The sequence below is a fragment of the Vicia villosa genome, linkage group LG1 (assembly GCF_029867415.1).
Source record: "Vicia villosa cultivar HV-30 ecotype Madison, WI linkage group LG1, Vvil1.0, whole genome shotgun sequence".
Classification (NCBI taxonomy): Eukaryota; Viridiplantae; Streptophyta; class Magnoliopsida; order Fabales; family Fabaceae; genus Vicia; species Vicia villosa.
The window spans coordinates 40,083,764-40,106,558 of NC_081180.1; the positions used below are offsets into that span (position 1 = coordinate 40,083,764).

Sequence of the window (22,795 nt, forward strand, 5' to 3'; positions counted from 1 at the left end):
ACCCTAGTTTAGTTATCCTCCTTTTAGTTGAAACCGAACAAATAAAAAAACCTACTCTCTTCTTCTAACGCTCTTCTCCGTCACCGTCGCAACACTTCCCTAACTCACCACCATGTCGGACGAAGAGCATCAATTTGAATCCAAGGCCGATGCCGGTGCCTCCAAAACCTACCCCCAGCAGGCCGGTACCATCCGTAAAAGTGGTCACATCGTTATCAAGAATCGTCCCTGCAAAGTAAATTCAAAATTAGATCTGGTTTTTTCTGATTCTATGTTTATCATTCTATTGATTGATTTGATTTTTTATGTTAATAGGTTGTGGAAGTTTCCACATCTAAGACTGGAAAGCACGGTCACGCAAAGTGTCATTTTGTTGCTATTGATATTTTTACCGGCAAGAAACTTGAAGATATTGTGCCTTCTTCTCATAATTGTGATGTATGAATGAATCTATTGTTATTTTGTTTATTTGTTTTTCCCTTTTTAATTTTTTTTATTTATGTAACTGTTTTCTGATTTATGCTATTGCAATTGTTTTTTTTTTGGTTAGGTTCCTCATGTGAATCGTACCGACTACCAGCTCATTGATATCTCTGAGGATGGATTTGTAAGTTGATTTTTTGTTCCTAGTTGTCTATTGTTAAGTAGTTCATATTTGTGACTTGAAATTTATGTATTAATAAGTAATTCACCCTTTGGTGGTTTTAAATTTATGTATTGAATAATTAATTCACCCTTAGATGGTTCTAAAGATGGATTTCTTAGTTTAAATTTATGTTCTTCGTCGTCTTTGATTCATGCATATATTTAATGCATTTGTTTTGACATCTTAGGATAGCCCTGTGTCTGACATATCTTTGATGCATATGTTTTGACATCTTAGGATAGCGCTTTGTCTTTGACATCTTTAATGCATATGTTTTGACATCTTTAATGCATATGTTTTGACATCTTTAATGCATATGTTTTGACATCTTTAGTGCATATGTTTTGACAATTTAGGATAGCTCTTTGTCTTTGACATCTTTGATGCATATGTTTGGACATCTTAGGATAGCCCTTTGTTATGGTTTTTGGTTAACCAAAGTACTTTTTGTTAAAAAATTAGTTTCATGTCTAGAAACTTCAGCTTTTACATGTTTTCTTGTCAAGAACTTGAGTTAAAAAAATAGTATCATGTCCAGAAACTTCAGCTTTTACATGTTTTCTTGTTTAAGACCTTGAAAAAAATCCATTATCTGTTTTTCATGACCGAGTAGCTCCTCTTAACTTATTTTTCTAAAGAAAAGAAACTTCCATCATTATTAAAAATTAAGTTAACTTTTTTATAATCTGAACAAACTAGCCCTAATGGGGCTTATTTTGTAGTTTGAGGGTTTTGAAGGGCTACATATAGTTGATCATTGATCATATGTGACATTCCAACTTAAATTTACTTTTACCAATCAAATTTCAAAATAAGATTAAATCGTCCCTCCTAAATACTCCGTCCAAACAAATTTATATTGTATGTTATATCATTAGTATAAGTTATTAGTTTTAACTGTTGATGCTGCTTTGCTTATGTTGATTTGCTTTATTGCAGGTGAGTCTGCTTACTGAAAATGGCAACACTAAGGATGATCTCAAGCTTCCAACCGATGACAGTCTGCTCACTCAGGTTAGTATGTTTTCACAAAACTGGTTGTATGTCTTTTTATCATGTGATTGTATGGGATCAACTCATTATCATGTGATTGTATGGGATCAACTCATTGTTTTGTCTGCCTGTAGATCAAGGATGGATTTGCGGAGGGAAAGGACCTTGTTGTGTCTGTGATGTCTGCTATGGGTGAGGAGCAGATCTGTGCCTTGAAGGATATTGGTCCCAAGAACTAGATTTCTGCTATTTGTTGTTTCATTTAAGGTTTTATTTTGTTTTTGTTAAAAGATTTCCTTATAGATTCTTGTCGGATTAGTGGTGGTTATCGTGTTTATGGATTTTGCTTGGTTTATATATTTTTGCTATGTTGTTTTCATGTGATTTTATTTATAAACAAGGCTTTTTACTACTTTGATTGTTAAAGTTATCATCTTTATTGTTGCTGATAAGTGATAACTCAAATTCTCCAAGCTGTCAACAGTAAGCTCTTCTACTTGAAAATAATGTGTTGATTTTGCTTCAGTTTATAGCTAAAACTAGAATTATAATAGCTTTATTGCAGATCTTTTGCCAGATAGCTATAACTGGTCTTTCACTTCATAAGAAGTTTTTGGTGTTAAATTTGTCTATTGATTGATAAACACTTCCAAGACCTGGTTCAATTGCAACGTTTTTTTCCTCATTTCTATCTTAAGTAAGTTTTATTGAGTTGCATCGAATTCCATTCTGTTGCTGACTATTCTTATATTTTATCATGTAAACATGCCACAATAATCACAGTTTTTCTTTACAAACCAAAAATGTTATTTCGATGCTCAATTGCAATTTGATGCTCGAAATATAAAATAATTAACTTATATGGTCTATATATAAGTTAGAATAATTAATTATTCAACAAAAACGGAGGGAATACGAAGTAGAAAATTTGTCCAAGTTGACATTTTAACTTTGTCCAAGTTATACTCGCGGATGTTTAGGAGATTAAAATTACAGTTTCAAGAATGTTATTCATGCACATGTTTTCGAGATTAAAATTACAGTTTCAAGAATGTTATTCATGCACATGTTTTCGAGATTAAAATTACAGTTTCAAGAATGTTATTCATGCAGATGTTTTCTTTGGCATACTTTTGTTGATTTATGAATTTTCGCATTTTCATGCTTTTCCCCCACACCTAAGAAGATTCCTGCATTTTCGCACCTAAGAAGTACCTTATCTTGCCAAGAATTTTCATGGCAAATTTTCTTTTCATTGATTCTTTAAAACATTCAAACATTTTAAAACATTCAAACATTTCATCATTATTGCTAGTGTAAACCAGGTCATTTACATATAGGTTGACAATTAAAATGATATCTCCATTATGTTTTACAAACAAGGTATGTTCATGGGGAATTTTTCAAAGTTTTCATAACAAAAGTAGGGGGTGTTCATTGGATTGGGCAAATTCGAACCAAATTGGAATTCAAACCAAACTGTGGTGTTTGGGTCCAACATTTTTTTAGCTTGGGTAAAAATTGAACCAAACTAATGAAATCCGCATTTTCATGCTTTTCCCCATCTATCTGAACCAACCATATTAATTCATATAATTTATATCATTATTATCATGGAAACTAGTTTAAGGTATTCAACTTCAAAAAGAAAAGAAAATGAACATCATTTGTGACATTAACAACCTATATGGAGAAGTGAAAAAATTAAGAATTTTATATTATTATGGAAAATTAGTTGATGTAAATTAGATATTTTAAAAAAAAATTGTGCACATTTTTTCTAATGTATCCTATCAATCCAACCTAAATCAATCCGTTATTTTTCGGTTTGGTTCAGATTAGACTTTATCGAAAAAAATATAAAAATTCAATTCAAACGAATCCATATATTTTTGATTGGTTTGGATATCGGATTCTCTAACATCCAAACCAAACCGATCTGCGAACATCCCTAAACAAAAGTAGGATTCAATTTTGTTGTATTTGACCTTTGATGCTTGCCTAAGGCTATAAAGAGTCTTTCTCAATTTATATACCTTTTCCTTTCCTCCTTTCTCATATCCTAAGGGTTGATTCATATAGACATCTGCAACTAATTCACCATGCGAGACTGTTTTTTTTGGATCTATGTGCTTGTAGGTATAATTAAGAAATGATAAAAAAATAATAAAATTTATGGACAACAAAGATGCAATTCAATCAGTAGCTTAGTTTTGATAATAACAATACTTGATGTCAAGCAACTACTGAAGATAGCTTAAACAGTCAAATATGCACAAGATGGTTGATTAAACTATCCTCCCAAATCAACAAGTCATTTGGTTATAGTCAACATTGTAGTCCAACGACTTCTTAGTGAAGACTAAGGTTTAAAGAATCACCGTTAGTTTAAGTTTTTTAAACTCTCAAATGATGATAATCAACTTAGAGATATCTTAAGCCTCATCAAGAAGACACAAGATTCGTGTGTGATGTGAGGTTGAATATGTGATGTGTTGCAGTTATAAAGACGACAATGGACTTATAGTTTAGACTGCTTATATTCACTTTGGATGTTAAATGAACACTGAATTTATTCAACTAATTAATTCAATACAATATTGATTTTAACTTCATTTTAGTTATATATATATTTTTCTCTTTTATGTCGAATTTTCTAAGATATAAGTTCAGGGCTCTATTTTTGAGAGTGTGTAAAGTAAATTACTACACATGACCTACAATTTAATGTAGTTAAACGATGGCTAGAAAAAACCTCATAAAATATTTATCATAGTTCAACTATGACAAAATAAAATTTATAATTGTTTTGTCACAGCTAAAGAACCTCCGAAAACTTATGATACATTCTACCTAATGACTCTTTATAGTTTAGTCTCATTTTCATTTGATAATTTAACCTTTAATAAAACATTAGTTTTTCTGGTTAAACTATTTTTAATAAGTATTTTTACGAAACAAATATAATTTTTTATTTTAATTTCAAAGTATTGCTTGCACAATATTTAGGGGGTGTTAAAAAAAATTGAATTTACGCGGAACTGAATTGAACTATTATGTTTTGTTAGTGAACCAAACTATATTATATTAATGGTTTTTGCATGAATCATATGACAAATAAATCAAATCGAAATTAAAACTAAAAAAAAAACTATTTACATGTTTTAAATTTGTATTTTTTAAAAAAATTTAAAATAGTTTAACAATCCGATTCTTTAACAAATAATTCGATTAAAATACTTTACACTGTCGGTGGCTCGGTGCATTTTTTTTCTTTCTTTTTTTTCTCTTCCAACGGTTCAATATAATTTATAATTTTTAAACGATATATCAAAACAATAATTTTAATTTGGTTTGGTATCAATTAAAACAAATTTTAATTGAAATAAATTTTAACTATATTTGGTTCGGTTCGGTTCGATTTTAAAAAAACCGCCCTAACAATATTCATGAAACTCTTAACTTTTGGCTACTCACTTTTCTTCCCCTAACAGTTCCAATGACTACCTCGCCGCACCGTTCTGGCGGCGAAAGCGACGGCAACGGCGACAAAAGACCAAGACAGTTTGACACAAAGACAAAGAGCATCTGCTGGACAAAGGCTGATACTGTACCCGGCCGCCATCCAGAAAGGTGGCGTAAAGACGCCGCAGGTAACATTGTCTGCAAGCGCTTCTTCAACTGCCTTGGTTGCCTCTGCTACGAGTACGATCACATCGTCCCTTTTTCCAAAGGTTCCATTTTTCTCCCACCCTTTTACATTCCATTTCATATTTATCCTTTATTTTCTTTTGGGTCCTCCTTATTTTCCTAATTGCATCACTTGATCATCTTTTGTTCCTTCATAATTTGAATTAAGAACATAGTAGTTAGAATTTAGAAGTATAATTGAAGTATATTTGACTTGTGAAATTGTATTGTAGGCGGTGAATCGACAGCCGATAATTGCCAAATACTTCAATCAAGAGTTAATAGATTGAAATCGGACAAATATCAGATTGATTCGGAGAAGTTGAAAGGTTACTCTTGTGATATTAATTTTACTGGTAAGCATACTGTCTTTGTTTACATTGAACATGTCCTTTAACCTATTGTTATGCATTCTAACCATAGGAAGTTCTTAATTAAACCCTAGCATTTTAGGGGAACAAAATGGTAGTAGCATCTAAATTAGTAAAACAAAAATATCAAGTTTTATTCAAAATCTTTGTTGATCTTCTCTTAGTAATATTCGAACTTGAAGCACTCAGTTGGAAAACGCTATATCCAAAATGTGTTAGATAATAATTATAGGTACTTCATTTCAGTTTCAGATTTTTGCACTTTATAGATTACATCATTGAAGAACTTCTGCAAAAAAGTCATTTTTGTTTGTCTTCCTTGGTCAGATTGGATGTATTTACTAAATTCTTTACAAATTTATCAACTTCAATTGCAACTTTAGATGCTTTAGCTTGCGTCTTAGACTTCTAGTAGCGCTATATTGAAAGTCATGGCTCCATTTTGGTTGAATCCATTTAGATCACCGTCTTGTTGCTATGAATTACCTTGAGTCCTTGATTGTGAGAACCTCTACAAATCAGTTGTTAATATTTTTGATATTGTATCTTATAGCGACAGATTTGCAACCACTCTATTAGGGCTGTATGTTTGTTCAGTATCCTGTTGTATGAATTAATACGTAAAACTTGAGATCTTGTTTAGATACTGAGAGGTGATCCATTATTGACTTGTTTGAGTTCTATATCTTCAACAACTACTTTTATGATTTTATCCATATGATTCTTTAAGGAAAATGTTTAATGCTCAATTTCTCACAATTAGAGAGAAACCTAATAATTTTGATCAATAAACAGACAAGGAGCTCGATATAATTGAGATGGCTGTTTATGGTGATGTAATCCGGCCAGGGAACCAGTGTAGATGCAGAACTGTTGATGAAATGCTTGGAAAATTTAAGGCCAAAGCAAAAGACAACACAGATGCATGCAAGTTGCCTTAGGAGGATGAGTTTTAGCTATAATAAACAAGTTTTCAAATCAACTTGCATTAGTAAAAGAGGTCGAAACTTTTACTTTACTCTCTTTACTTATTTACAGAGAAAACATTACAAATCTCACTTTCTGTCATTGGTCTTGTGTAAAGATTGATATCTAGACCGTTTATACTTGATGATTAAAAGGTGGGTGCTAACTTAGTGAAAACATAAGCTGTAAATTTTAGACAAAAGTACCCACTGGATTGTTGGGCAAGTGCATCAGCAAAGGTTTTATTACAGCACCAGACTGTTGCAAATTATCAATTTGGGAAGTCCTGTAACCCCGAAGTGTGTCAGGTGTTCGTCCCGACAAATGTGATTGTATTCAATAATATATATTTTTTAAACTATTACAAGTGTCAATGTTTTATTGTTGTGTCTGTGTCAAATTCAGTCTTAGGATTGAAAACTCTGTTATTTTTATAAACTACACAAGGGATTCGTATTCACATCACTGCTGTTTGATGACATGAATGGACATGTTTCACAAGTATTCGTCTGTCTTAATAATGATAAACTAACAGGGAATTGATACACTAGTATTTAGACGATGTGGTGGTAGATTATTGTATATTTTGGAAAGAAAAGTTGTTAAAAAATTGTGTTATATTATGAATGGTCTGTTGAGAGTTTCTATTATATTTTATGGCTAGAGTGTTTGTTAATGTTTTGAAATATTTAGATAGTGAAATGAATAAACAAGAATTATGGCCTACACCGAATCATGGGTTACGACCGAAATTTCCCTAGACCCCAAACAGCTTTTGGAGTTCTTCCGTTTTCTTTCAAAATCTCTTGGTTTTTTAGGCATTTGGCTTCATGTTTAAGTAAATTTAGTGTCAATTAGTGCCCCAGAGCCCGAGGGTGGCCAAACGGGTCCGATTTGATAGAGATGCTCGTTTTGCCTGCAGTTTTTTGCGAAGCAAGTCAAGGTTTTAGGCTCGCACCCTTTAATATGTTCGTCGTAGCCATTTTTTGTGGGTTTTTGCAGGCGCATGCATTAACATGAGATTTGTAATTTTTAAGCATAAAAGGTACAATGTTTACGGGCCCGCTCTGTCTGCCATCAATTTTTGTGGGTCAGATTAAGGTTTTAAATCCGCACCCTCAACTATGTCCGTCCAGTCCTATTTTTTGCGGGCTTTTGCAGAATAGACTTAAACGTAACGGCCATGCCCGTTTGCCACCTCTAGTAGAGGCCTATATAAACGTGTTGTAACATGGAACAAAGTACCAAGCTATTATTTTATTTAGTTTTATGCACTTCACATTTTGTACAAATTTCCTAAGTTGTTGTTTTGCAAAAATATTTTTATAGTTGTACTTAAAAATTGATTATGAACAAATATGCTAAGTTGACGAAAGTGGGTAAAATATTTAATTAGAATATAGTAGCAGACTGATGAAAGTGGGTAGAATATTTGGTTAGAATAGGATAACACATTGGCGAAAGAGGGTGTTGTCCATTATTTTTTAGGTTTCTACAACTTGAATTTGTTTTCTCGTATTGAATCAGAATCTACATGAATCTATTAGAAACATGAATCGTTGAATCTAAGTGTTGCTTTTAAGATTTCTATTTTTAAAATAAAATCAACATACCAAAATTAATTCATTGATCATCTTAGCTAAACAAAAAATTAAGAGGCTAAACACTCTTTTTGTCCCATATTTTTACGTTGAGTCTATTTTAGTCTCTTAACTTTTAAAAAGACAAATATATATATTTAGAGTAATGCTATTTAGTACGAAGGAAATTGGGAAAGAAATGCAAGAATGGACACATGTCACTATATTATAGGGAAAATTTTAATTTATTTTTAATTTAATTTATTTTTTAATAGGAATCATGGGGTGGTGGTGATAATGAATGGTTGAGATTTATTCTTGGCTTTCTTGTTTTTATGTTTTCTTAACAATTAGCATTTTCCATATATTTATATGCGTGACTTTCGACATGGCATACTTTCATCACCAAAGTCATAAAAATTCCAAAATTTTGCATTCAATCTGGATTTGAACCAAGGTGAGGTCACCTTAGTTGATAGAGAAGACGGTGTACCACTAAGTGAGCCACTTTGCTATTGATAATTTAACTTGCATCCAGTAATTGTTGAACGTCAAAAGCAATTTATGGTTAACTTGCATCTATTTTCGATCATGTTTTGCTAAACGGAAGTTTGGAAACAAGTTCAATTTTGTTAGACAGTTACCAAACATACATATATTTTTGCTAACATCACATTTAACACTAGGTATACCAAACATACAAATCAATTGTGATATTTGTCTGTGATTAAGGTCCACCATGCCCATTTCTCTCATGTCATGTGCTTTATTTTCTCACCTTTCTATTATAATCCTATATGCATCAATCTCAGCAACATATTTTGTTTGAACAGTCAAGTTATGATATTATAGATTAACAATAACTCTCTGCAACTTATTTCCTCTTCTCCAAACCATTGCTCTGTGCAATTTTTTGCCAGAAAAGAACATAAAACAAACAACACTATTGGTGGCTTATGAGAGAAAGGAGCAACTTGCCAAACTTCCTTTTCATGGGGGATTATATACTCATGCACAACATTTTCCATTAACATAACATAATCAATGTATTAGAATATTATCGTATTTATTTGACATCTTCAAAGGATGTGATGATCACTCACTATGATGGGTAATCTGTAAGTATAAATGTAAATGCTTTTTGAATTCTAAGGTTAGTTTTGATTTTGATGAGTTTTTCTTTAATCCATTTCAATTAAACTTTTTATCATTAAAAAAATAAGTATTTGCCAATATCATTTTTAACTTTTTAAGAGTCATATTAAAGATCTCATCAAATCTTGAACCAAAAGAGTATAGTTTTATTTCCGGTCTTCTAGAACAATCAAGCCTTATTCTATTAAGTAAGATCAACTAAATGGATCAACTTTTGTCATAATATTCTTTTGATGATCATGTTTCTATTCAAATTATTAACCTTTTTTAATTACCTGTCTTATAGTTTTTATAGGTCTTCCTCTATCTCCAACTGTTTGACTCATCTCCATTTGATATACTTTTCTTACTATTGAATCGAAATGTCTTCTCTCTAAATGTTAAAATCATCTAAGTCTATTTTCCACCATCTTTTCTATTATAGGTGCTACTCCAAGATTTTCTCTAATATTATCTTTTCTAATCTTATCATGTCTAGTTATGTCACACATCCAACACAACATCCGTATTCCTGCTATACTTATTTTATTCTCGTGATGATTATTAACCGTCCAACTTTCAATCTCGTACAACATCGCAGGTCTTACCACAACCCGATAAAATTTTCCATTCGCCTTAAACAGTACCTTTGTATCACATAAAATTCTTGAAGCCTTCCTCCATTTCAACCACCCCGCTTGAATTCGACGGTTTACCATCCCCTTTCAATTATCAACATGTCTTTTGATAATTTGTACATATACAAAACATTTCCTTAACATAAGATAACCACAATGTATATTACTCGCATGTGTTGAAGGCTAAGCAACCCTTCATATGGTGTAGTTATCATTGAAGTCCCCCACAAGTTTTTTTTTTTTACTAATAATATTTGTGGTTATAAAGCACACACATCACATGCGAGTGTCCCCTCGTGAAGCATAAGATGAAATTGGAAAGAGGCTGAAATCAGAAATCAAGAAATAGTCTAAACTAATGGATAATTTTAACCCTGAAGTTTTTTTTTTGTAAACCGCCCCCTATAAAACACAAACTCTGTTTTCAGAACCCCTATCCCTTGTTTGATGACTGGACGTGGGGGATTTCTTTGTTTGGCTGACTGGGCGAGGGATAGGTGGCATCCATGTGGAGTTTGTTAAAATTACAAATTGTAGTTTTTCCAAAATTTTGTCAAAGAGAAGAATCGAACCCACAACTACTGGGTTAGACTCAATGCACGTTTCCACTAGGCTGTTTAGTCTATTATGTTTTATAATGAAACTGAAGTATATAAGTGTTATGTGTTATAAGTATGTAAGTTTTAAACTTTAATATATATATATATATATATATATATATATATATATATATATATATATATATATATATATATATATATATATATATATATATATATATATATATATATATATATATATATATATATATGTTATAGGTTTTATATATATGTTTTAACGTTAACATATTTTTAATAAATAATATATAATATAAGTTATATATATATATATATATATATATATATATATATATATATATATATATATATATATATATATATATATATATGTGTGTGTGTTTTAATGTAATAACATTTTATAAACTAATAATTAACGTTTTATACTATAAGTTTTATATATACTATAAGTTTTATATTAACTAATAAATAATATTGATCGTACCTGATCAGAAGAATCGTCAAGGCGCGAAATCTGGCTTGGAGAGCAAGATGGGGGGGGTACCTGCAAGGTTCTCCGATGCTTAAGTTAGTAGCTATCAGAGAATGAGGGTTGAGAGTGAAGAATAGAATACCTGACCCTCTGGTGAAAGAGGGTATTTATAGCCCCCAGCGCTGGGCCAAGGTTTCCTAATTGGGCCAAATAATTGGAGGCCCACGTGCTAGGAAACTGCCAGAACGTCCTTGTGCTAGGGATGAGTCAGCAGGTGAGCCACGTTCTGGATGAGCATAGCGTAGGGTTCGGAGATGGTTGACCGAATCCCTCGCTGCGTGACGTGTGATCTTCGCGCGTGGATAACTCTTGACGGCTATCCAGTAAATGGGCCCAATGACTTGGGCCTGCTCGGCTAGTGAGAAGAGCTGGGCCTGCTCGGCCCAGGCCAGAACAGGAGCCCCCCAAGTCATTAGTCTTGTGAGAGTGATGACTTTAGCCAAGAGGCTGGCCGAGCAAGAGTACGAATGCTGGTCGTCGACTGGCATCTCGTCGTACTAAGTCGGCGGGAAGATAGGTTGCTGCTGGGTATAAGAGCCAAGGGTAGTCGGGTGGTGTCCTCGAAGACCATTCGAGGAGATGGCTGTCCCTTGGTTGCCTCTTGATGCGTTTCGGTTGCTTCTTGTCAGTGTGGCTGACAGGTGGCAGTTGTGGAGACTGTCATCATTGCAGCGCCGTTTTTGGGCATAAATGCAGACTGCGCCGCTTGGGTTTCCAAAGTTATTTCGTGACGTGGCACCTTTTCGTGGATGGAGCTGCCTTGGGGGTGTAATCAATGATGGCGTCTCCTAGGCTGCCTAGGCTATCATGACACCCTTTGGCCTTCTTTCCCTATATAAAGAGCGAGAAGACCATTCATTCGTCACTTAACATTTTGCAAACTTACAAGACTCGCTCACAGCTCTCCTCTTCGTCTCGCACATCTTTCCTCCGCTTCTTCAAGTAAGTTCCTCGTCTCCTCCTTGCTTTTATTTAAGTTTTATGTTTTAGCTTCGAGTGCGGCGGGCAGGATTGATGAGTGTGTCGAGCAAAGTTCATGAGTTTGCCGAGTAGTCATAGGAGATCGTTGTTTCTTTCATGCGTTTGCCGAGTGAGATTTGAGTGAGCGGGACAGGAATAGTTGAATTAGACGTCCAGGCTTTAGATTTAATAAAGGATAGTTTGCATGAGACGAGCGAAGGAGATGACATGCCTCAGTTAGGGTGTGAGTTTGCCGGGGAGCTAGATGCACCTGCCGTCCATCGCTGTACATGGCGACTTTACTTTGCGGGTGCCTCTAATTTGGTTCGTCGGTATCCGATGGGGGGTGGAATTCTTTCCTCGTCTCTTTTCCTCGCCCTTTCACTTGACTTGCGGTGGAAGGGTGGATTTGACCAGTCGAATTCACTGTTTCCTCTGCTTTTCAGGTAAATGGCCGACGAGAACAAAGACGATTTCGTCTTCGACATATCAGACGGGGATGAAGCTGTTGGTTGCTCGCAGGACGAGGGTGTTCCCGTCGTCGAGACTTCCCCGAGGAAACTTGAGGAATGGGTGGCCGTTGCTCCGAGGACGATTGCGTCGCGCTTCTCGACGCGTCCTAAGAAAGCCTTTAACGTCATCGAGGACCTTGACCAGGACGAGGAGCCTTCTTGGGGTGCCTTTGTGCCTAAATCTCATCAGAGGATCTGCTCTCAATTCCCTGGTCCCCGTTTCGCAATGTATGAGTTCGTCTTTAAGGAGGCTGGTCTCCGTCTTCCCTTCACTCATTTGCAACGGAGTGTCTTCAGTTGGTTGCGCTTGTGCCCGTCTCAGCTTCATCCTAACGCTTTAGCGTTCTTAAGAGCCTTCGAAGTCGTATGTGGGTACTTGGAGGTTGAAGCGACCCTGCCTCTTTTCTTCAGAGTGTTTCATTTGCAGAGGTTGCGCGATCCGGACGGCAAGTGGAGTTGGGTGTCCTTTAAGCAGCCGAAGAAGCTGTTCGCCATTTATCAGGACTCTATCAAGCACTTCAAGAGTCGGTTTTTTATAATTAAGCCGCTTACTCCTGAGGCCGAGAATCATTTGTTCGAGGAACGCGAGTATATCGAGGATGGGGTGAGGAGAGTGGGCCCAGCTGCTCGGTTCCCGTTGGAGTGGCAGCCTGACCACTTCGAGCATGGGACCGACTATTACATCTTCCGGGACGAGGATCTCAATGAGCGCAATACGGGGGGTATCAGCGGCTCGCTTCTTTCGTGGATGGGTTTAGACCGGCAGTATGTACATATCCCAACGGGGATCCCTTAGTCGAGGAAGATGGAGGCCCTATGCTGGAGCCTCGGCATATCAAGACAAAAGCCATCCTCGAGTGTGGGAGTTACGGGGATGCGATAATTTTGTTAGGTGAGATAACTATTTCTTGTTCGAATAATATCCTTTCGGTTCTAACTCTTTATTTTGCAGGAAAAATGGCCGACCTGCATGACAAGATTGTGAAGATGAGGGCAAAGACCAAGGGGCCCGTCAAGCTGACCGTGAAGCGATCGCGGGTCGAGGAGGTCAAGGCGGCTGCTGCGGGTGCGCCTGATGGTGGCTCCCCTTCGTCGGTTGGGACGACTTCGGGAGGTTCTCCAGCCGGGAAAAAACAAAAGAACGAGGGGACCCCCGAACTTCGCCCCCTTATCAATGACAACCCGTCCGAGGACGACATAGTGCTGCCCTCATGTACTCTGCACAGGGGGATCTTCTCGAAGAGAAATGTGCTGCTGGAGCGCGAGGAGGTGAGGCATATAGTCAGGCGTGATCGGGCGGCCCGGGATAAGGACTTGTCCGAGGATCTTGAAGGGATGATGAGGGTGGCTGCCCTGGCCCTGGCCCTCAATGCCCAAAGGGTCTGCCCTCAGAAGGACTATGATGCTCTGAAGACCAAATATGATGAGCTAGAGCACGAGTTTGAACAGTACAAGGATAAGTATGAGGTTCAGAGCGACATTGTTGAAGACCTCTGCAAAGAGCGGAACAAAGTCAGGGCTTTGGAGGCCGAGGGAGAAAGGCTCCGTGAGCGAATTGCTGAGTTAGAGAGGTCTCATCTCCCTGCTGCCGAGGAAGATGAAGACGAGAAAGCCTTGGTGACCCGCTCCCAGCTTCTGGGAAAGGTGAGGGAGCTGGAGGTTGACTGTGTCGCTACCCTGGGGGTTGGATTTAAAGCCGCGGTGGATCAGCTGAAAGTCCTCAATCCGCGCTTGGTGACGAAGGGCATCGGTCCGTATAATAAGGTTGTGGACGGACGGATTGAGTCAAATCCGGAGTTCGAAGACTGGGAAGATGAGCAGGAGCCCCAGGGTGAGGACAACGGTGCCGAGGAGGAGGATGGCGACCTCTGACCAGTTTCTTTTAGATAGTGGCCTGTGTGCCAATCGTTTTGTGGCCTGCGTTCCAATGTTTTGTGGCCTGCGTGCCAAAGTAGTTAGTTGGGCGATGCCCGGATAATTTTTGGAATATTTGGATATCTCCGGCCAGTTTGGTCGGTTTTTAATACTGTTTTGCGTTTTACGCTCCAATGTTTATTTGTGCTTATCTAATTTTCATCGTCGAATATTTATGTTTGTGCTCGGCCGAGGTTTATAGCCCGGGCGTGTGGGGAATGGTCCGGGTGCGCAGAGCAGGTGTGCGCTATAAGCGAGCTCGAGACCGCGGTCGGGGCCAGGTGCTCGCGGCGTGAACGATCCCATCGCGAGTTGGGGTTCTGCCGTGCAGGTACTTCCGCGGAGGGTCTGTGTGTAAGGCCCACCGCGTGGTCGGCTTTGCCTCCTGATAGGGGTTATCCGACCGAAGCTGTCGTGGAGCATACGCGCTTGTACCATGGCGCGAGTCCTTGCCCAGCCTTTCCTCGTGTTCGCTACGAGCGGCCGGGTAGTGTTAGGTTGTTTCTAACTGTAATAGCGTCTGAATTTTTCAGCGTTCCAAGGTCGAGCAAGTTTTTCGCCGAGAAGGTTTTCGAGGTAATATGCACCGTTTTCGGTTTTGTCGTAAACTCGGTACGGACCTTCCCAGTTCGGGGCTAGTTTGCCTTCGCGGGAATCTTTCATGTTTCTGCGGAGAACCAAGTCTCCGATTTCGAATCCGCGTTTGATGACTTTAGTGCTATGGCGTAAGGCTATCTGTTGTTTCAGTTTCGCTTCTCGGAGGGAAGATCCTGTTCGGATTTCCTCGACCATGTCGAGCTCTTCTCTCATAGCTTCGTCATTGAGTTCCTCCTCGAGAGGTGACTCAGTCCGACGAGATGGTTCTCGGATCTCCACGGGGATCACGGCTTCGGTGCCATAGGTTAACTTGAACGGTGTTTCGCCTGTGGTCGAATGTGGGGTCGTCCTGTACGCCCAGAGGACGTTGTGTAGCTCTTCGACCCAAGCCTTTTTCGCCTCGCCCAACCTTCTCTTTAGTCCACGGAGAATGACCCGGTTGGCGGCTTCAGCTTGTCCGTTCGTTTGAGGATGTTCGACTGAAGTGAAGTGTTGTTTCGTCCCGAGTTTGGTTACGAACTCCTGGAATTTTTTGTCCGTGAACTGGGTGCCGTTATCGGTTATGATCGCCTGTGGCACCCCGAACCGAGCGAGTATGTTCCGCTTATAAAAGCGGAGTACGTTTTGGGACGTGATTTTGGCGAGTGCTTCAGCTTCTATCCATTTCGTGAAGTAATCTACAGCGACCACTAGGTATTTATTTTGGTAGGACCCGACCGGGAAAGGTCCGAGGAGGTCCATTCCCCATGTGGAGAAAGGCCAAGGCGAGGAGAGAGATTTGAGCTCGTTCGGGGGCGCCAGGTGCATGTCGGCGTGTCGCTGACATTTATCGCATTTCTGGACGTATTCTTTGGCATCTTGCTGCATGGTCGGCCAATAGTAGCCGGCTCTGAGGGCTTTCCTCGCCAGTGATCGTCCGCCGAGGTGTTAGCCGTTGATTCCTTCGTGAAGCTCTTGGAGTACCTCAAGTGCTTGCGAAGCGTCGATGCATTTAAGGAGAGGGATGGAGAAGCCTCGTCGGTAGAGTTTGTTTTCGATGATGGTATACGAACAGGCTCGTCTTTTTATCGCTGAAGCTTCCTTCGCCTCAACGGGAAGTTCGTCTTTCGTGAGGAAGTTATATACTGGGGTCATCCAGCAATGGTCGTCCCCGATAGCGAATATTTGTAGAGCCCGCGCGTTTTCGCCTATGCTTGGCCTGGGTAGGATTTCCTGGATGACCGACTTGTTTCCTCCTTTCTTTCTTGTGCTCGCAAGTTTGGATAATATGTCGGCGCGCGAGTTGTGTTCTCGGGGGATATGCTCGACTTCTGCTTTGATGAATTTTTTCATCTTATCCTTGACGAGCGTGAGGTACTCGGCGAGTACGTCGTTTTTGGCTTGGTAATCGCCGCTGATGTGGGATGCGACGAGTTAGGAGTCCGTGTAGATCTTGACCTCTCGTGCGCCCACATCCTCGGCAAGTCTCAGGCCTGCAAGGAGGGCTTCGTACTCGGCCTGGTTGTTCGACGTGTTGAAAGATAGGACTAAAGATACTTCGATGATGAGTCCCTCGTCGTTTTCTAAGATAATTCCTGCCCCGCTTCCCGAACTGCTTGAGGCGCCATCCACGTAAATGGTCCATTTGTTCCTGGTCGGGTCCGGGGAGTCGGTTATCGAGGTCATCGCTGCTACGAAGTCTGCTAAGGCCTGAGCTTTTAATGCCTTCCTGCTTTCGTATTGTATGTCGAACTCCGATAGCTCAAGGGACCATCTCAGCATTCTGCCGGCCATATCTGGTCGGCTGAGGAGCTGCTTGATGGGTTGATCTGTTTGGACGAAGATGGTGTGGGCGAGGAAATAGTACCGCAGTCTTCTAGCCGCTATCACTAGGGCCATGGCGACTTTCTCGATCTGTTGGTATCGCACCTCGGGCCCTTGCAGGGCTTTGCTGGTGAAATATACGGGTTTTTGCCCGTTTTCGATTTCTCGGATCAAAGCCGCGCTGACTGCTTCGTTTGAGACGGATAAGTACAGATATAGAGGCTCGTTGTTATCGGGTCGAGAAAGGACGGGCGTTTTGGAGAGCACTTGTTTGATGTGTGAAAGTGCTCGCTCGCATTCTTCGGACCATTCAAAGGTCGGTTCTTTTCGTAGCAGTTTAAAGAAAGGGAGTGCGTGTTGGGCGGATTTCGCGACGAAATGCGACAGTGCGGTGAGCATCCCGTTCAAGACTTGGATGGATTTTTTATTGTTAGGAGTGGGGAGTTTAGAGAATGCTCGGCATTTATCCGGGTTGGCTTCTATTCCCCGTTCGGTCAAATAGAAACCGAGGAATTTGCCTGCTCGGACGCCGAAGGTGCACTTCTCCGGGTTGAAGCGCATCTTGCAGGATCTGGCCCGCTCAAACACCCGCTCGAGATGGGAGGTGTGGTTGGTGTCTTCTCGAGATTTGACGATCATGTCGTCCATATATACCTCGAGGGTGATCTCTCCTTGGAACACTTTGTTCATCATCCGTTGATACGTGGACCCAGCGTTTTTGAGGCCGAAGGGCATTACGTTGTAGTAATAGTTGCCCGACTCTGTCATAAACGCCGTGCACTGCTTGTCGCTCCTCGCCATGGGGATCTGGTTGTAACCTGAATAAGCATCCATAAAAGACAATAGTTTATAGCCGGCCGAGTTGTCGACCAGTCTATCAATGTTAGGTAAAGGATAGGCGTCTTTTGGACATGCCCGGTTAACATCGGTATAATCAACACACATTCTCCATTTTCCATTAGATTTCTTAACAAGTACAACGTTTGAGAGCCAAGTTGAATACTTGACCTCGGAAATAAAATTTGCCTCTAGGAGGTCTTTTACAGCTTTCTCGGCAGCCTCCGCTTTCTCGGGAGACTGCCGACGCCTACGTTGAACTACGGCCTTCGCGGCTGGATTGATGGAGAGGTGGTGGCAAGCGACCTCGGGGTCGAGTCCGGGCATTTCTGCGGCGCTCCAGGCGAACAAGTCTGCATTGGCTCGAAGGCAGGCCATGAGCTGCTTCCTCGGTAGATCTGGGACCAATGGGACAAGCTCGAAATCTCCGTCGGGGGATAGGTCGGACGGGATGAGGTGCCTTTGATCGCGTTTCTTCCCCGATCTTCAGCTCTTCTTCTGTAAACCGTGCATCAAGGTCGACTGAGCTGACGTTGGTTGTCTGATGCTGGTCTTCTCGAGGATGTTTGTCTTCGGCTCTTGGCTTTTTGTTGGAGCTGGTCGGAGGGGCGGTCAGTTCTAGTCCCTTGACGGATGCGTCGAAGATTCTCCTGGCAGCTTCGATATCGGCGTTGATGGTGGCCACTCGCCCTGTCCTCGTGTAAAACTTCATCTTTAGGTGGACAGTGGAGGGTACGGCGGTTAGCTCGGCCAGAGTAGGGCGCCCGATAATGCAATTGTACAGGGTTTTACAGTCGATCACCAAGAATCTGGTTTTGACTTTCCTGGAGGCTTCCCCTTCTCCGAAGGTGACAATCAGCTCGACGTAACCCCATGGTTTGGTGGTAGCTTCGTTGAAACCTTGGAGGTCCGAACCCACATAGGGAGTGAGGTGTGAGTCGTCCAGCTGGAGTGTCTGGAAGAGGTGGGAATACATGATATCGACCGAACTGCCTTCGTCGACCAGGACCCGTCGGACGTCGAAATTCGCCATTCTAGCTCGGACGAGCAGGGGAATTGTGGCGTTTGGAGCTCCGCCGGGCAGTTCTTCCAGGTAGAAAGTGATTGGTTCTGACTTTCCCCGGAACTTCCGCAGCGTAGGGCCGAGGTCCGCGTTGGCGCTGAGCAACTCATCGAACTTTCTCTTTACTGAACTGATGGTGTGGGAGCCTGGATCCCCGCCGTTGGAGACGACCATGGTGAATGGGAAATTTTCCCATTTGCTGAGTGCGGTAAGGATCCCGAATGATGGCATGAAATCCTCTGGGCGAGTGACGGACAGTGCTACTTGTAGGGGCTTGTTATCCGGCGAATTCCCTTCGTCAGAGTTTCTGTGGTCGTCCCTTCGGGAAGGTTCCCCTTTCTTTGTGTATCTCGAAAGGCGACCCTCCTTGATCAGTGTTTCAATGGCATCTTTGAGATGGATGCATTCCTCGGTCAGATGGCCGTGACTTTTATGGTATTTGCAGTACTTTGATTTGTCGGTTCCTGGCCTTGCGGGGTTCGACTTCAGGGGCCTGATGTTTGATTTCTTGAAGTCGGTGTTTTGGCATTCGGCCAGGATCCTCTCCCGCGAGGTGTTTAGAGGGGTGTAGTCGTTGAAGCGACCAGATGGTCCTCGGCGCTCTTTGATGTCGAGAGATCTGTCGTCTTTCCTTTTTTCATGCCCTCGCTTCGAGCCTGGGTGCTCATAGTTTGAACTGCGAGCGGCGTCACTGCCTCGCGAGGCTTTGATGGCAGCAGCCTCTCCTTCCTCGAACGCGATGAAAGCTTGAGCTTTGCGAAGGAGGGCGTTCATGGAGTGGACCTTCTCAATCTTGATGGCCTTCTTAAAGTCACTGCCGGGGAGAAGTCCTCGTTCTAAGAGGTATCTCTTCATGTAGTCTTCTGTTTGTACTTGGACGGCCTCCTTGTTGAACCTGTCGAGGTAATCCCGAAGAGGTTCGTTGGGCCCTTGTATCACGGCCTCGAGATTGGCCTCTGATTTCGGTTGTCGTCGGGAGGCTGTGAAATGGCTCAAGGAGAGTTCCTTGAGGTCGGTCCAGGAATGGATGGAGTTGGGACGGAGGTTTCTGTACCAAAAAGTCATTGCTCCCTTTCTGAGGGTGGTCGGGAAGATGCGGCACTTGATAGAGCCCTTGACGACGTGGTAGTCCATGACCGCTTCGATGCTCCGAATATGGTCGTCGGGGTCAGTGGTTCCATCATATTGGTCCAGCACCGGGGGTTTTTCCATCCCTCGAGGGAGGCGGGCTCTTCGGATGTTCTCGGACAAAGGGCTGCGGAAGTCCTCTTCGTCGCTCGGTCTTGGTGAAGTTGAATGTCTGCCTCGCCGGGGTCTTCCCTGGTCATTGTTGGGGCTGACGCGATTATCCCGAGGAGAAGGACGCTCGCGGGGTTTCAGCACAACCTTGGAAGGGCCCCGATGACCCTGCTCGGGGGAGAGGCTTCTTGCTTCAGTGGCCTCTGGTCTCTGATTCTTCCTGCTCTTTCTTGGTGGAGAGCGGGAATATGATCTCCGGCGGCGGTGTCTTCTAGGTGGAGAGCGTGAAGAAGATGGGGAACGCCGACGGTGTCTCCTCGGAGGTGAGCGCGAGGAGGAATAGGAGCGCGACCGGTAATGTCTCCGCGGAGGGGAGCGGTGCCGTCGCTTCCTTTCCAGCTCGTGGATACGGTCGTCCTGAAGTCGGAGGAGGCTGTTCGTCTTTTGCAGTTCTTTGAGCAGGCGGACAGTGATGGGGTCAGTATCCTCGGGGATGTTGAGCGGTTCCTCCTCTTCTTTATGACGGGCTCTCTGCCTTTCGGGGGTGTCGGTGAATGAGGAAGCAGCGTGCCCGTCTCTGGCGTCGGTCTCATTCTCATTCTAGGGGTGTTCAGGCCCATTGTGGGTTCGGGCCTGCTCGTCTTCCCCGTTCTGAACGTGTCCCTCGGGAGGGTTTTGTTCGACATTCTGAACCTGTTGGAGGCCCTGCAGCTGCTGGATGTTCTGGATCCGCTGCCTCCTAGGTTGCGAGGTCTCATGTCTCGGCCTTCTCTGTCCGGCAAGAGCATGTTGTGGTTCTTCTTGCCGACGACGATTCGTCACCTCGCGGGTGGAATCTTCGATCAGATGTTCCAGGAGGAAGGGATCGGAGCTTGGGATGTTGTTGTTGTTAGCCATGACGATCGTGAAAGGTTATGCTTTGATCTTTGTTAAAGAAGGGGGAGCAAGATTCCCACAGACGGCGCGACTGATCGTACCTGATCAGAAGAATCGTCAAGGCAGCGGAATCTGGCTTGGAGAGCAAGATGGGGGAGGTACCTGCAAGGTTCTCCGATGCTTAAGTTAGTAGCTATCAGAGAATGAGGGTTGAGAATGAAGAATAGAATACCTGACCCTCTGGTGAAAGAGGGTATTTATAGCCCCCAGCGCTGGGCCACAGTTTCCTAATTGGGCCAAATCTAATTGGAGGCCCACGTGCTAGGAAACTGCCAGAACGTCCTTGTGCTAGGGCTGAGTCAGCAGGTGACCCACGTTCTGGATGAGCATAGCGTAGGGTTCGGAGATGGTTGACCGAATCCCCCGCTGCGTGACGTGTGGTCTTCGCGCGTGGATAACTCTTGACAGTTATCCAGTAAATGGGCCCAATGACTTGGGCCTGCTCGGCTAGTGAGAAGAGCTGGGCCTGCTCGACCCAGGCCAGAACAAATATATACTGTAAATTTTATATATACTATAAGTTTTATATTAACTAATAAATAATATATACTGTAAGTTTTATATATACTATAAGTTTTATAATAACTAATAAATAATATATACTATAAGTTAATAATATATACTATAAGTTTTATATACTAATAAATACTAATAATATATACTAATAAATAATATATACTATAAGTTTTACATTAACTAATAAATAATATATACTGTAAGTAAATAATATATAATATAATTTAAAAAAAAAACTGTACATATTTATAATTTTGTTTGTTTATACAATATAAACTGTACATATAAACTGTACATATTTATAATTTAATTTAATTTTAAAAAAAAAACTGTACATATAAACTGAATAATTTTTTAAAAAAACTGTACATATTTATAATTTTGTTTGTTTATACAATATACCAATTAATTTATAATTTTGTATGTTTTATATAATATATATTAGAATGATTTATAACAATGTACATAAAAATGATTTATAGCACAATTAATTTTTAAATATAACTGAATTAACGTTAATTTTTATACATAACAAATATTAACATTTTATTTTTTTTATAATATTTTAAGGACTCCTAATAATAAATGTTTAACATTTTTTTTTGTTTTATATATATGCTAAAAAAATTTATGTTAACTAAATGTTAACGTTCAGTATTTATATATAAATGTTAACGTTAATTTTTTATTTTAGCTAAATGTTAACATTCAATGCAATTCAAATGTTTACAAATTAAACGAGCTAGCTAAGTGGTTTGAAGCTTAGCCTTATTAGGTAAACTGCTGGGTTCGAATCCGGGAAATTAATGCCACTCAGAGTCTGTGTTTTATAGGGGGCGGTTTACAAAACAAAAACTTCAGGCCCCCTAATGGCAGGGGGTGAATTGCATTTATCCCTTTAAATTTTGTATCAGTAACACTGGAATTATTCAAAACCTGACAAAATGTAGCACTTTCATCTATATGTAAGTCTGAAGACACAACTCCACCTCATGATATTGATGGATGTATATATTTCATTCTGAATTCTTGCAGTAAAACATAGCACTCTGACCTTTGTAAAAAGATTCATTTGTAGTTATATGGCAAAATGTTGAATTCTAAGCTTATTATATGGATCCACTTAATTGTGAAATCAGGGATTACTATATCTGATTCATTTTAGCAGACTATTAGTTATATATGTTGTAGCCATGTTTTGACTTTTTTTCCTTCTCTTTCATACATGATAGTATTTTCTTTGTGAAACGTTCGATTTAGAAAAATCATAAAAATTTGAGGATTGAGGAA

At 40.6% G+C, this 22,795-nt stretch overlaps 2 protein-coding genes across 2 annotated transcripts; both read left to right on the forward strand.

The window, feature by feature from the left end:
- LOC131635011 (eukaryotic translation initiation factor 5A-2) lies at nucleotides 1-2,018 on the forward strand. The gene is made up of 5 exons (XM_058905625.1): nucleotides 1-235; nucleotides 316-438; nucleotides 551-607; nucleotides 1,586-1,660; nucleotides 1,774-2,018. The coding sequence occupies exons 1-5, from the start codon at nucleotides 113-115 to the stop codon at nucleotides 1,876-1,878; spliced, it is 483 nt and encodes a 160-aa protein (XP_058761608.1). The 5' UTR covers nucleotides 1-112; the 3' UTR covers nucleotides 1,879-2,018.
- Nucleotides 2,019-5,080: 3,062 nt separating this feature from the next.
- Nucleotides 5,081-7,126, forward strand: LOC131635024 (uncharacterized). The gene is made up of 3 exons (XM_058905628.1): nucleotides 5,081-5,373; nucleotides 5,563-5,685; nucleotides 6,496-7,126. Exons 1-3 carry the CDS (start codon nucleotides 5,139-5,141, stop codon nucleotides 6,639-6,641), a joined length of 504 nt encoding a protein of 167 aa, XP_058761611.1. The 5' UTR covers nucleotides 5,081-5,138; the 3' UTR covers nucleotides 6,642-7,126.
- The last annotated feature ends 15,669 nt before the right edge of the window (nucleotides 7,127-22,795 follow it).